Here is a 14,595-nt window from a genome sequence, read left to right on the forward strand (position 1 = left end):
AATCTCTCTTTTAATCTGTATTATGGCAATTTACTGGACGTTTACTTTATGATATTAATTGGACTATAAAGATTTTCTTCTATTTGTTTTTCCACACCCTATTTCTTCTCTTTGAATGTCCATGAATGCATGTATTTAAATATAGTTTGCATCAGTAACACGGAGTCCTGTCTTTTTAGAAGTCCAATCCTCTAACACCTGACTTTAACTCTCATGCTTAGTTTATTTATTCTTCACATGTATACTTCACACATGGTTGGTTTTCAATCTACCATACTGTACTGTTATTTCTGTTTGTACCAAGCAAGGGCTTCCTGCTTCCCTATGTGTTCTCATCATAGCATTACTTAAGGAGGATCAGGTGAGCACTCAGATGCCACGGTAGAATGAATTACTCTGGAGACAGTGTTTGCAGGAAGAGTCTATTTTCTAGCTGTTTCTTGGGGATAGAAACACTCCTTGGAGGGGCAGGGAGACACAAGAGCCTCATGAAACTTGTAAGACCAGGAACCTCAGCAAACTTGCAGCATTGACAAGGCTTGTCTCCAAAGTCATAAAACTGGAAACAATTGCTTAGGGGAAAAATTGTATGAAGATAGCTGCCTGTGACTTACATAGGGAAATCCAGTGATGCTGACACTGGGCTGAGACTTCTCAGTTGTGTAGCCACCTTTGTCTTAGATGCCCTCCTATAAGCAATCGCAAAAGTCATTAGTTTTGCCCCAGTTAATTTTGTCAACTTTACTGGATCTGGGGTCAAGTACAAGAAACAGCTCTGTAATTTATAAAGCTATTTTTTAGATGGATTAATTTTGGAGTAAAACCCTCCCTCAGGGTGAGGAATATCTTCCAGCAACAGGCCAATCTGCAGAAAATGCTGTTGCTTTTTACCTGCCTGCCAGACAGTCGGCCTGCCTCCCTGCCTGCCTACCTACCTGCCTGCCTGCCTGCCAGTCAGTCTGCCTGCCTGCTTGCCTGCCTCCCTGCCTGCCTGCCAGCCAGCTATCTCCTCTATGGCCATCACTACTGCTGCTTTGATTTTGACTGAAGATCCCCCTGGTTTCCCAAATTGGGACTGCTGAGATACCCATTCTTATGGACAGAGCAATTACCATGCTCTTAGCTCTTACAGCATGCAGATGGCCATTGTTCAACTGCCCGTGCTGAATTGTGTGGGCTAATATAATAAATTCCTTCTGTAATATATATTCAGTCCAGCTGTTCTGTTTCTCTGGAAAGCCCTGGATGATAGGTTCATTTAGCTGGTCTTGGATAGAACTATTTCTTTGGCCTATTGCTGCACCCTCTTTCTTGTTTGAATAGTCCTTTCTTTACAACTCTCCAGGGAAATGTGCTCAACAGAGTTTTTGGTCCAGAATGTATGTTTTGGTAAACCTCAAAGTACAGGTCACTTCTGTTAATCTATTAAAGTGGGTAATTACAGGAAATGCTTTATGGACTAGAAGTAGGTGGAGAACTCTCTGTTATAAGTCCGGTACATAAACTATCACACATGGATGAACGATTTCTTAGAAAACAGAATCCAATTGGAAGCTTGGCAGGGGTTTTTCTTTTTCAAGGGTCCTTAACTTTGTTCTTTCAGAATAGGTTCATGTAGGCTCCATTTGAGATTAAACTGTGGCTAGCCAGAAAGGCTATAAAAAACAGTTAACAGAAAATAATAAGAATATTCTTTTTGGAGTCACACATCCTTTTAACCAAAAATATGTGTTGACAGCTTAATGGATTTTCAAATGGGTTAAAAGTGAATAACCAAGATGACAAGTGCATCAACCTGTTGGGCTCAACACTGTGCTGGCTTCCTGTGTACTCTCCTGCTAATGCTGCTCTTACAAGGACCTCAAACATGAGCAGTGATGCAAGTACCACGAAGCAGGGGCCTATGTGGAAGTCTACCTGCACTCCTGAACATGACTGCCCAGCTCCCATCCTGGTCAGTTCTTCATACATAAAGACTAATGTGCAATAAAAGGGGACCAGAGAAAAGTAAAACCAAAAACCAAAACAAAACCAAAACAAAACAACAAAAGAAATACTTTGACATTCACTTAGAGGTTAGAAAAATAGTTACAAAGGGCAGTTTACAAAAATAATTGTGAGCAGCAATTATACTCATGCAGAACAAATGTCTACTGTCATGTATTTTACTACTCCAGCATTGTTTTTGAAACTTACACAGTTACCATATATGATAAACACAAATGAAACCAAACCAATGTTTGCCAACATCATTACTGGCAATGCTGGCCCCGTTAGGGTGCTTTCACAGGATCATAGGGGAATCAGTGATTGCTTCACAGCTCACAGTAAGTGCTACAGATGAACCTTGATCTAAATGCTTATTATTGAAACTCTGTATTATTTCCACACCCTGTTATGCCAGTTCCTGAGGGGAAACTTTCTGTCTTCCAACTTATTTCAAATCAGTTCGTAAGGAAGAAAATAAAAGGCAATTTCCAACTCAGTGAACTAGAAATACCCATGAGTTAAAGTGACCATCCAAATCACAAGCTAGAAAGTTTGAGGCTGAATACTGTGTTTAACTTTCTGCTCACGGTCCTTTTATTTATTGGATTTGTATTTTAAAATGACACACAATCCACATTTATAGGCAACAACACCTAGATGCAGAGTCTAGTCAAACTTTATATCCTAGAATTTAGTGGTGATGAGCAAGCAGTAGCATACCACTATCGAAGGAGCCAGAGCTCATGTGTCGATCTCAGCAACAGAAATGTGTCTTTTTGTCTCCTATCTCTCAAGCAGGAGAAATGATGCCAATCTAATTTTAGTCATTATGGTATATAAAAAAAGAGTCAAATCACTTCTATGTGTTCTACAACAAATCCCTCAATGATATTCACTCCTTGGCTAAATAGGACATGTTTTCCCCAATATGCACTTCAGTAGAGTCCAAGAGTGCTAGATACTTCTGTGTCTTCAAGGAAGAGTTTTAATATCAAGGTCCCAAGTGAAGTCAAGGACCATATTCTGTGTACAATTTCAGATTGTCAGTAAAGAATAGATAGTTCATATTTATTTACTAATATCTAAAAATAATAAATTTCTTCATACAATTTTTTTGAATTATACTCTTATGTTTCTTCTTTACAGTGAAAGCTATACCAGGCAGGAATATTTTTAAGGAACAGTAATTAGAAATTTAACACACTTTGTTATTGTTGTAATAATCAAAATACATGTTTTCAGGAAACTGACAAAAATAATAATTGTAACAGTCAGAAATAAGATGTGTATCATATTGAAGTAAGAGCAGAGTCAGATGAGAACCTCATAATAGAAAATACTACACCCACGTGCTTATATGTTAGTAAGTGTGGCTCTTCTGAAATCTATAGATATTTTTTCTTTACAACCCCTTTCCTACTTTATTCATTAATGTTCACACCCCCTTTTACTTTAAAATATATAGGCCCATGGTCACTCTAATACTAAGCATTCATCAAACAGACACAAGAACTCACTAGAAGACAAGTCTCAATTTCATCATGACAAACAAAACAAAGGCCATGATTTTGAAATTCCTTTATGTTAGCATGCATTCCTCCAAGTTCATCTTCTCATGATAGAATACAATTTTTTTTGTTTGCTTGTTTGAAGCAGAGTTTCTCTGTCTAGCCTTGGCTGTACTGAACTCACTTTGTAGACCAGGTTATCCTCAAACTCACATAGATCTGTCTGCCTGTGTCTCCCCAAGTGCTGAGATTACAGGCACACACCACTGTGCCCTGCTAGACATTATTTTTTAAAGCAAGCTCTCATATAACATACTGACTCTGAAATTACTCTATAGCCAAGTATGACCTTAAAATGATTCCCCTGTCTCACTTTTCCAAGTGCTGTGATTACAAATATGGAAGCCATACAAATTTAGATTATTTTTGATTGGTACTGTGTCTAAATGTTTTCTATTTCTCCACTCAAGTATAATAGTACAAATATATATCATAGTAGTTAATTTAAGACTATTCTTTCTTAATACATTTTATTAATTTATTAACATTACATTTCAATTGTTATCTCATCATCAAGACTGTATTCTTTCAAAGTCCATGATAGACTCACCTTAGAGAGGCCTCCTACTTCTAAATAAAAGCAGATGATGAACACATTCCAGGTGACCCAGAGGGCAGTCCACACTGTATACTGGATATGACAGGGTTGAGAAAAAGAGAGAGGAAAAATGAAGATAAACGTCACATATTTGAAATTAATCAGTAATAGAAATGTCAATAAATACAGGTTCTTTATGGGGAAATACGGGGTATTCAGAAAAATATCTTTGTATCATGTATCCTAAGATTTAAAATTTGAAAATCCAATGGTTCTTACTATTTTTAATGGATACTTAGAAATCTAGACTTATAAAATCCTTTCCTGACTTTCAGGTACAAGGTAAATACAACTGGTCATATGATTTCTGTTTTCTATGCATTACCTTTTCAAGGGAACACATTATACTGTTTCCCTGAGTCATTAATCTACTTATTATCTGTCTATATATCTATGTACTGTCTATTCCTCAGTCTTCCTATATGCTCACATACATAAATATAATTAAATATTGACATAGACTTGACATATAATTATTCAATTCAAAAGTGTAAATTGTCTAATTTTAGAAATTTAGTCAAAATAGAACTCCCATATCTCTGAATGAAGACTTTGAAAATGGGTTTTGAAGTAGAGCTGTCAAACTCTCATCTGTTGTGTTATCTTACTAAGAGTAAATCACATGCCCCTGTAGTCAAACAGTGAAAGTACAGACATATAAAATGTCTTTAGAATATGGGACATAAATCGCTAACAGAATGAGTGAGCAAATAGCAGATTTCTATTATAAAAAATACCTTTCATTCACATCCTACTAGGAAAGGTCAGAAACAGCATCAATAAGATCACTAGCCAATCTGAATTAATGTAGTCCAGATCAAACTCCTTCATAGAGATGCAGAGTTTGACTAAGTGGAGACAGTGCATGCTGTAAGGATCATTGATGAAATACAATAGTTTGCATGTTCATCTTAGTGTATTGGGAAAAAAAATCTATGAATTGTTGAAGTAGGAATGTGAGTTAAATAATTTCTTTTTATCAGTAGATTGCAATCATTTTACCTTGTTCCTAAATTTAAAAATTAAAATTATTTTGTAACTTTATTCTGTGTTGAATAACAGGTATTGCATTAAAACATGATCCTATCAAATGTTTACTAAAAGTGTTTATCTGTAAGATCAATTAACTATGTCTTTGGCATTTATGATTTTAAAGTATTTCAAAATGATTTCTCATAGGTCTGTAAACTATAAAGGAATATTTTGATGTAACATTTTTTTCTGAGAATATTTTGATTTTTGAAAAAAGATGATAAAAATATTTAAAGTTCTACAATCATTGTGAATTTACATTAAAACCTGTCAAAGAAGTCATACGAACACTGATAGGTTATGTTGGGTTAGGTATTTTTCACATATTGTGAATACATTCAAACACACTCTTCTGAACTACGTACTTATTTCCATGGATTTTGAAGAGATCTTAAATACATCCTCAGTGGGCTATTTTTACACATCACAAGTACAAAAGATACAGATGCTTTGCTAAGTGGAGGGCATGAAATGAAGCATACGTGTATTAGAGCAGACCAGACATGCTGATAACCAAGTCAGGAGGGAAGGTTCTAATGGAGCAAGGCTAAAGACATGCCTGAGAAATTTTTCTCATTTGATTTTGTTTTCCTGATAACTGAAGCAGCCCCTTGCAGACCTTAGGCAAGCTTTATATCGCAGGACTACATCCCCCGAGAAGCCATATAATTCATAATTATTCCAATCCAACTGCAACCCCTGAAGTATTGAGACTGTCCACAGTACAGCAAAGGTACAATAAGACAAATCTTTTTCAAAACGCAGCATAAACAATGCCTGAAGGGAATTCAGGATCTCCTGCAAGCTATATTATAGATTCCGTTTCTGACCTTTCACAGATACTGACGGCAACTATCTAGGTCTACACATTTCACTGTGACAATGGCTGTGTTCCTAGTGTTGTATTAGGCACTTTCCAAGGGGCATGTCATTCAAGTCACCATATTAATCTCCTGCAGGACAGGTCATCCTCTGATTTCCAGTGGAGTGTCAGAGTTGTCATGTGATATCTGGCAGCGTGTTCCAGGAGTCAGCATGCTTCCTTTGGTAGGTGTTATTGCAAACCATGTTAGGAAAGGACTCTGACTGTAAACTGACACTTCATTAAAAATTTCACTTCAATGTGCAGCTGAGTGACCACATGGATCACAGATATGGAGAAGAGAACTCTGGCAAGACAAATCCATGATGGGTATTTACTTATTTGGAAGCGCTAAGCCATCTCTTCAAGTCTGCCCATCTGCTCCACCTTGTCTGTAAAGACAATGCATGGGTTTGTGTGATTTAAGTCTGGCCATCCTGCTCCAGCACACAACAAGAAAATTTGCTCAACCATGTTCATAGCAGCCTTATTCATAATAGCCAGAACATGGAAACAGCCTAAGTGTCCCTCAGTAGAAGAGTGGATAAAGAAACTGTGGTACATATACACTATGGAATACTACTCAGCTATTAAAAACAAGGAATTCCCGAAATTTGTGGATAAATGGATTGAGCTAGAAATGATCATAATGAGTGAGTTAACCCAGAAGCAGAAAGAATCAAATGGTATATACTCACTTATATCTGCATACTAGCCCAAGGGGCATGTCCCACAAAAGCCTTCACTTACCAGGAAACTGGGACAGAGGGGAAGGCATCCTATTGGGACTCTAAATGAGAGACGCATGGGAGAATAGCAAAATAAAAGGATACAGAGGGTCCTAGAAATCTACAAGTAGAACAATATGATAGGCAGATTTGGGCCCAGGGGTCCCGCTCAAACTAAGGCACCAGCCAAGGACAATACAGGAGGTAAACTTTAAACCCCTTCCCAGATCTAGCCAATGGTCAGAATATTCTCCACAGTTGAGTGGAGAGTGTGATACGACTTTCTCACGTACTCTGGTGCCTCACATTTGACCATGTCCCCTGGAGGGGGAGACCTGGTGGCACTCAGAGGAAGGACAGCAAGTAGCCAAGAAGAGACTTGATACCCTATGAGAATATATAGGGGGACGTAATCCCCCTCAGGAACAGTCATAGGGGAGGGGAATAATGGGAAAATGGGGGGGGGGAAGGAATGGGAGGATACAAGGGATGGGATAAACATTGAGATGTAACAAGAATAAATTAATAAAAAAAAATAAAAAAAAAAAAAAAAGAATGAGAAGAGAGGCAGATGGGCTATTTTTTCCTGCTGTTTTTGAGCTCAAAAAAAAAAAAAAAAAAAAAAAAGTCTGGCCATCCACTACACCTTGTCTATAAAGACGATTCATGGGTTTGTGTGATTTCCTAAACATCTCCTCATCTTATGAGGATATTTCAGCCTTTGGTAATTGAAATAAACTTTGTAAGTTTTCTAGTATGTATTTCCACCATTGAGAATTAGTCTTTAATGTGGATTATTTTTACTAAGGTCATTTGATCATCCCTTTTTCTTCATGTGTATGAATTTACTACATTTGCTCACAATATGATATGAAACTGACATGAAACCATCACAGAAGACATACAATCTCAAAGCCATAGTTGCTATTCATTCTTTAAACACAGAGATTATAATGCCTTAGTAGGGCTAGGTGACTAGAAAAGGATGCATATAAAAGTGCCCCATCTTTTCAGGGGTTGCCTGTCAATGGAAGAAGGTAGGTTCCAGGGCTCTATAGACAAAGTGTTGTGAAAGTGGAGTGAGAACAGATGGTCAGAAGTCTGGAGATTATTTGAATAAGGGAAAGAAGAGGTTCAGAATAGTCCATAACTGGGACCTAAGTTCAAATATCCAATGCTCCTGCATGCCTCTTCAGCACCCTTTTCTTAGAATACTCCAGCACCCTTTTCTTAGAACGCTGTCTGGTATCTGTGGCACACAATTTCCTTGGATACGCATCCCTCTACAAAGCTTAATGATTAATCACTTTGCTTCTTTGCTCCTGTGCCATGAGCATGATTAATCATGTGTTCCCACACAATCTTCTTTATTAGGCAGAATCTTTGAGAACACTGAGAGTAATGGGGCTTCTATGCATATATATTTCTTTTTTATTTAAGTAATTTATTCATATTACATCCCAATTGTTATCTCCTCATGTGTATCTTCCCATTCCCCCTCCCTCCCTCTTTTACCCTATTTCCCTCCCCTAGGTCTGGGACAGAAGGGGACCTCCTCCCTGACCATATGATTACAACCTGTCAGGTCTCTTCTTGGTATTTTGCTTCCCCTTCCTCTCAGTGTCCAGTACCCTCCTCGCAAAAGGAAAGTGGTCAAATAGGGGGCACCAGAGTTTGTGGCAAAATAAGTCCCTGCTCTCCACACAGCTGTGGAGAATGCGCTGTCCATTGGATAGGTGTGGATATAGGGTCTAGGTTTATGGCATACACTGTCCTTGGTTGGTACAATAGTTTGGGCTGACCCCCCTGGGGCACAGGAGACAACTTCCTGAACAGAATTCCAACAGCCCAGGCTCTAAGGTCAACAATTAATAAAAGGGACCTCATGAGGCTAAGAAGCTTCTGTAAGGCAGAAGACACTGTCAATAGAACAAAGCAACAATCTACAGACTGAGAAAAGATCTTCACCAACCATGCATCTGACAAAGGACTAAATCCAAAATATATAAAGAACTCAAGAAATTAAACACCATCAAACAAAATAACCCAATTAAGAAATAGGGCTCAGAACTAAACAGAGAATTCTCAACAGAGGAATACCAAATGGCTAAGAAACACTTAAAGAAATGCCCAATGTCTTTAGTAATCAGAGAAATGCAAATCAAAACAACTCTGAGATTCCATCTTATAACCATCAGAATGGCTAAGATCAAAATCTCAGGTGATATCATATGCTGGTGAGAATGTCTAGAAAAAGAAACACGCCTTCATTGCTGGTAGGAGTGCAAACTTGTACAACTACTTTGGAAATTAATCTGGTGCTTTCTCAGAAAACTGAGAATAATTCTAGCTCAAGAGCCAGTGATACCACTCCTGGGCATATACCCAAAAGACGCTCCATCATACAACAAGGACATTTGCTCAACTATGTTCGTAGCAGCCTTATTCATAATAGCCAGAACCTTTAAATAACCTAGATGTCCCTGGGTTGAAAAACAGACAAAGAAACTGTGGTACATTTATACTATAGAATTCTACTCAGCTCTTAAAAACAAGGAAATCCTGAAATTTGCAGGCAAATTGATGAAACTAGAAATGATCATCCTTAGTGAGATAATCCAGACCCGGAAAGATACACATGGTCTATACTCACTTATAATTGGACACTAGCCCAACAGGGATGTCCCCTGAAAGTCTTCACTTAAGAGGAGATTGGGATAGATACTGGGACTTCCTATTGGCACTGCAGGGAGAATGGGGAAATAGAAGGATCCAGAGTGTCCGAGAAACCTACAAGAAGACCATCAAGGCTGGCAGATCTGTGCATATGTATTTCATTTCCATCTCTTACACCCCATCAGTTCACAAGGTTCCATTCAGAGTCCTGGAATTTCTTCTCTTTCTGGTTTCTTCTTTCTTTCTTTCTTTCTTTCTTTCTTTCTTTCTTTCTTTCTTTATTCTTTCTTTCTTCCTTTTTTGTTTATGTCCTCCCTTCTTACTCCCATGTAAAAAGAAAGCATTAGATCTATCTGCCAGAATCTTTAAGGATAAACATCTACAAGACAAATACTTAATATTTTCACTCTTACAATTGCCTCTTTTAATGTGTTGTGTCACTCAATCTTTTCCATTTTATTTAGTCTTATCCTAGTGGGGAGGCATGAAAGAAAGCAACAATTTAATGGGAAACCAAGACCTCTATGCCAAACCCTTCATTTGTTTTTAGCGTCTGTAATTGATAGGTCAGGAGAGGCTGGTTAGATGGCTAAGTCACATGATTAGGGAGCCGAGCAGGAACCAGGAGAGCCAGTGTGGATTCATATCATTCCTCTTACTAGCTTCCTGAAGTCCCATCACCAGATATCAAACCTTAAGTTGTCCTGCCTTGGTACTCAGGCAATCACAGATTATTATTGTCCATGGGAATCCAAATTCCCACATGGCTACAAATTGCTGATGACAATAAATTTTAATTTCTAACTTGGCATAATGTAGAATCAACTGGTAAGAAAGTTTCAGTAAAGGATTGTTTAAATTAGTTCGCCTGTGGGTACGTCTGTTAGGGCTGTCTCAATTAAGTATATTGATGTGAAAAGACTCAGTCTAAAAGTGGCTGGCCCCATCCCTAGGTTTGAGCCCCAGACTATATAAAAAGAGAAAGTGGGCTGAGCACAGGCATGCATGCCTTAATTGACTGTTCTCTATTCTAGATTATGGATGCTACTACTTCAGGTCCTTACCACCTTGATTTTCCAGCAATGATGGATTGTAACATGGAATTGGGAGCTAAAATAAACTCTCTGTCCCCTAAGTTGCTTAACTCAAGTCACAGGAAATGAAATTAAGTTGTTTCCTATTTAAGACAAGTGCCTAAAGAATCATAAGAATGAGATGAATGTTCATAAAGGTTCCTTTTATGGTTGCGGAAAGTTACTGTACTGTTGCAATTGTTTGCTAATTTTCCATTGTTTTATGATACATTTGTTGTTATGGTTTTGTTTTATTGTGTGTGTGTGTGTGTGTGTGTGTGTGTGTGTGTGTGTGTGTGTGCACGTTCTTTGACCCTACAACTAGTGATCTGAAATAAATTCTCATACTAAAAATTGGAAAATGGTGCGCTATAAGTCAAGAGGCAAAATAATTTTAGTGGGAACAGGAGGAGACCTGAATCTCAAAGCTAAAGAGACCTCTATTCTGGACCACCAGAGGAAGGGAAGGGCAAGACTGTGTTACTTATGCTCCACATATAATGTAATATGAGACTTAGTTGAAAGTAAATGACAACCATGTTGAATAAATGAAAAATAGAAGAATGGAAGAAGTTAAGAGAGAAAGATGGAAGAAAGCCAGGAAGTTAAGGGGAAGAGGAAGTGAAAGGAAAAGGAGAGGAGGTGGTAGTGATTATGAGATATAAATTTGGTCAGGATATTAGGGGGATTCTTGATCTTATCCTCCTAGGAGCATACAATAGGTCTTAGTTAGCATTTAGAAAAGTGAAAATAACTCATTGGGAAGATAAAGGCTGGAGCACACAGGAAACCCCAGATATAGGAGAAAGACATAGAAACCCCAGCCAATCAGTGTTAATCAAGATAGAGTACAGTATTAACATTAGAGGATAAAAATTAGCAAAGATCAACAATGTCTCCAACAGATACTTTAGCCTCATTTTGTAGACACCCATGGCTTTGTAACCCTCTGGTGTTGAAGGCCTTGGTAGGATTGCAATAGCGAAGAATAAAGTCACTTGAGATTACTAGTATTTAAAGTCTTATTTATGTCTTGATATTATGCAGATACTAAGGTATTTTATGCCATATTCTACATCTAACAATTCTCTTTCAAGCAAGTCATATCATAGCTTGGATGGTATTCTAAAGTACAACAGGAAATGCATAACCCTATAGCAAAATGTGGGACATCAAGTACTCTTCACTCCTTGTCAAACACAAAACCTGTCTGTGCATCAGTTACCTTTACTACCATGATATGAAGAAAGATACCACACAATTAATCTTGATATTAAAATGAGATTACTGGTATGTTTTTGAAAACAAATGATAATTTTGTTTATAAATGTATTGGACTGGATAAAATTGAAAGATGAGATATTTAGGTAATTGTTTCTAATGTGGGAAAGCCACAACATTACAAAAATATTCATGGAATATATTATATTTATAGGCCTGGTGGCCATCTTAGAATTTGCAACTCTTATAATTATTTATATTATTATAGCTCATTACTTCCAATAAATCTCCTATAAAAGTAGCCTATATTTCTGTTTTATTTTAAAGAAAAGACAACAAAATACTGTGAATGTCATCAATTGCATCTAGGCCATAGTATGCTTCTCAGGAAGTACCCTACAACAAAGTAGGATGGCTGTGATTGGCCACCTTGAAAGATGGACAAGTACTTGATGTGTATCTTCACAAGTAATGCGTATTTCCTGCATCAGTGCAGGAGAAAATGAGAATATACTAAACACTATTGTGTTCATTCAGTTATAATATTAATTAAAATGATGTGTTACTATGTTCGGAAATCAAATCTTTGTGCTAAGTAGGTGTGCTTTCTAAGGTTAGTGGTGGCTTCACTGAAGGTTAAATGGTACCTGAATACACTGTTGACAATGAAAGTACAATATACACTGCATCTCGTTATAGAATCACGGGTATCATCAGGCCTTCTACTCTATCCAAACCCTCTCTTAAATCTTCTAGGAAACTTAGAAATTCATTACACCATGAATGAGACTGCCATTTCCGACGTATGGGCATGGCTTTGCTCTGGGTGAAGCATTCTGTTCTGTTCTATAAATTGCCATTTATTGCACAATTGAGAATTTCAGCATTAGGGAAGCAATATCATGCCATGAGAAGGGACTCACAAATTATTTCATTCATTTTGCAACAGAAGCTTCATAATGTATGTATGAAGAGAGATGATAATAATACTTACCACCATGATATAACGTGGTCTATACTGAATGGTCCCAAACAAACCCAATATGACAACTATTATATGCAGGAAATTTCCAAGAATGGGTGCCCACTGGAAGCCAAGGAAATCAAAGATCTGCCTCTCCAAGGCTGAAACCTGCAACCAAGTAGAGAGTTCATTAGTGGCTAATCCAAGCTTCATTACACCCTCTTCATCATTAGCTCCCAATTACAGAAATCTGCATATTCAATTCCAATCATGGTTGTAAACTTTACCCTTTCTTTCTTTCTTTCTTTCTTTCTTTCTTTCTTTCTTTTTTTTTTTTTTTTTTTTTATTAATTTATTCTTGTTACATCTCAATGTTTATCCCATCCCTTGTATCCTCCCATTCCTCCCCCCCCCCATTTTCCCATTATTCCCCTCCCCTATGACTGTTCCTGAGGGGGATTACGTCCCCCTATATATTCTCATAGGGTATCAAGTCTCTTCTTGGCTACTTGCTGTCCTTCCTCTGAGTGCCACCAGGTCTCCCCCTCCAGGGGACATGATCTACAAGTAGAACAATATGATAGGCAGATTTGGGCCCAGGGGTCCCGCTCAAACTAAGGCACCAGCCAAGGACAATACAGGAGGTAAACTTTAAACCCCTTCCCAGATCTAGCCAATGGTCAGAATATTCTCCACAGTTGAGTGGAGAGTGTGATACGACTTTCTCTTTCTTTCTTTCTTCCTTCCTTCCTTCCTTCCTTCTTCCTTCCTTTCTTCCCTTACCTCTATCTCTGTCTCTTTCTCACCCTCTCTTCTCCCTTCTCTTGCCACTCCCTCCCTCCCTCCCTCCCTTCCTCCCTCCCTCCCTCCCTCTCTCCCTTCCTTCCTTTCATCCTTTCTTACTTTCTTCCTTTTATGTAGTGCTGGTGACAAAGCAGAAATGGCCATGCACTCGAACACTGGGCTAGACCGTCAGACTTTATCTCTAGGACTAACTCAGTGACTGCTCAATGCAGCTATACTCAGAAAATCTTGTGAAAAAACTTTAAATATTCTGACATCAAGTATAGACTTTTTAACCTATCTCACCTCATGACATAGATACACATACTTCTTAAATAATTTTTTCACAGAAAAGAACCCAGGCATAGAATATGCTCTATGTCAATCATTATTTTCCAACAAATGACTAGCTTATCACAGCATACTTGGAATAACACTAACTTCAGGTTTGCAATAAGACAGCTGGTATCCAGTTGGAATCAACCAACACCCTTCCCTTCCTGTATGAATGAAATTAAGCACTTGTGATTTGGATAGGAAGAAGACTCCTAAAGTTCATGTACTGAACATGCACCAGTGTCAAAGGTGGGGCCAGTGGTAAGTGACAGACCTTCAATGCAGCAGTGAACTAATTTAGTGACTTAATGGATTATTTAGACACTACAAAGGTGTGTTCTTTCTGGAACAAGTAGGACACTAAGGGTTATTGCTTCAACAAATATTTTTTGTCCTTAGCTACCCCACCTCTATGGTTCTTGGCTACCTTGATGTCAGCAGCTTTACTCTGGCTTATGGTCCCCACAGTGGTGCTCAGCTCATGAGAGGCCTGAGACAATAGAACCACTAGGTCAAGGACTAGAGCCTTCGAAACTATGAGCAAACTAAAGCTTTCTGCTTTTACTTAATTTTCCTAGGCATTTTATAATGGTGGCAGAAAATTAATGCATTGTGTCAAATCTACTTGCCTTTTAAAAATCTTCTGTTGATTGTCAGTAGTGACACCAACTCAATACTTTCTCAATATGATTCCTAGTTATTTAGTTACTCTAGGCCTGTGAGCTTAATATAAAACTGTTGAAATGAGGTAGTCTTTTGAATCTT

At 38.0% G+C, this 14,595-nt stretch overlaps 1 protein-coding gene across 2 annotated transcripts in view; it reads right to left on the reverse strand.

Annotated features, from left to right (window-relative positions):
- The window catches only part of Nkain3 (sodium/potassium transporting ATPase interacting 3), a 606,811-nt gene that overhangs the window by 265,865 nt on the left and 326,351 nt on the right, over positions 1–14,595 (reverse strand). For both annotated transcript variants that reach the window (XM_051160829.1, XM_051160821.1), the window contains exons 2-3: positions 12,742–12,879; positions 4,108–4,188 (exon numbers count right to left, since the gene is read on the reverse strand). In XM_051160829.1, coding sequence (XP_051016786.1) covers positions 4,108–4,188; positions 12,742–12,879 — 219 coding nt within the window. The remainder of the gene's footprint in view (positions 1–4,107; positions 4,189–12,741; positions 12,880–14,595) is intronic.

The sequence above is a fragment of the Acomys russatus genome, chromosome 2, assembly GCF_903995435.1.
Source record: "Acomys russatus chromosome 2, mAcoRus1.1, whole genome shotgun sequence".
NCBI lineage: Eukaryota > Metazoa > Chordata > Mammalia > Rodentia > Muridae > Acomys > Acomys russatus.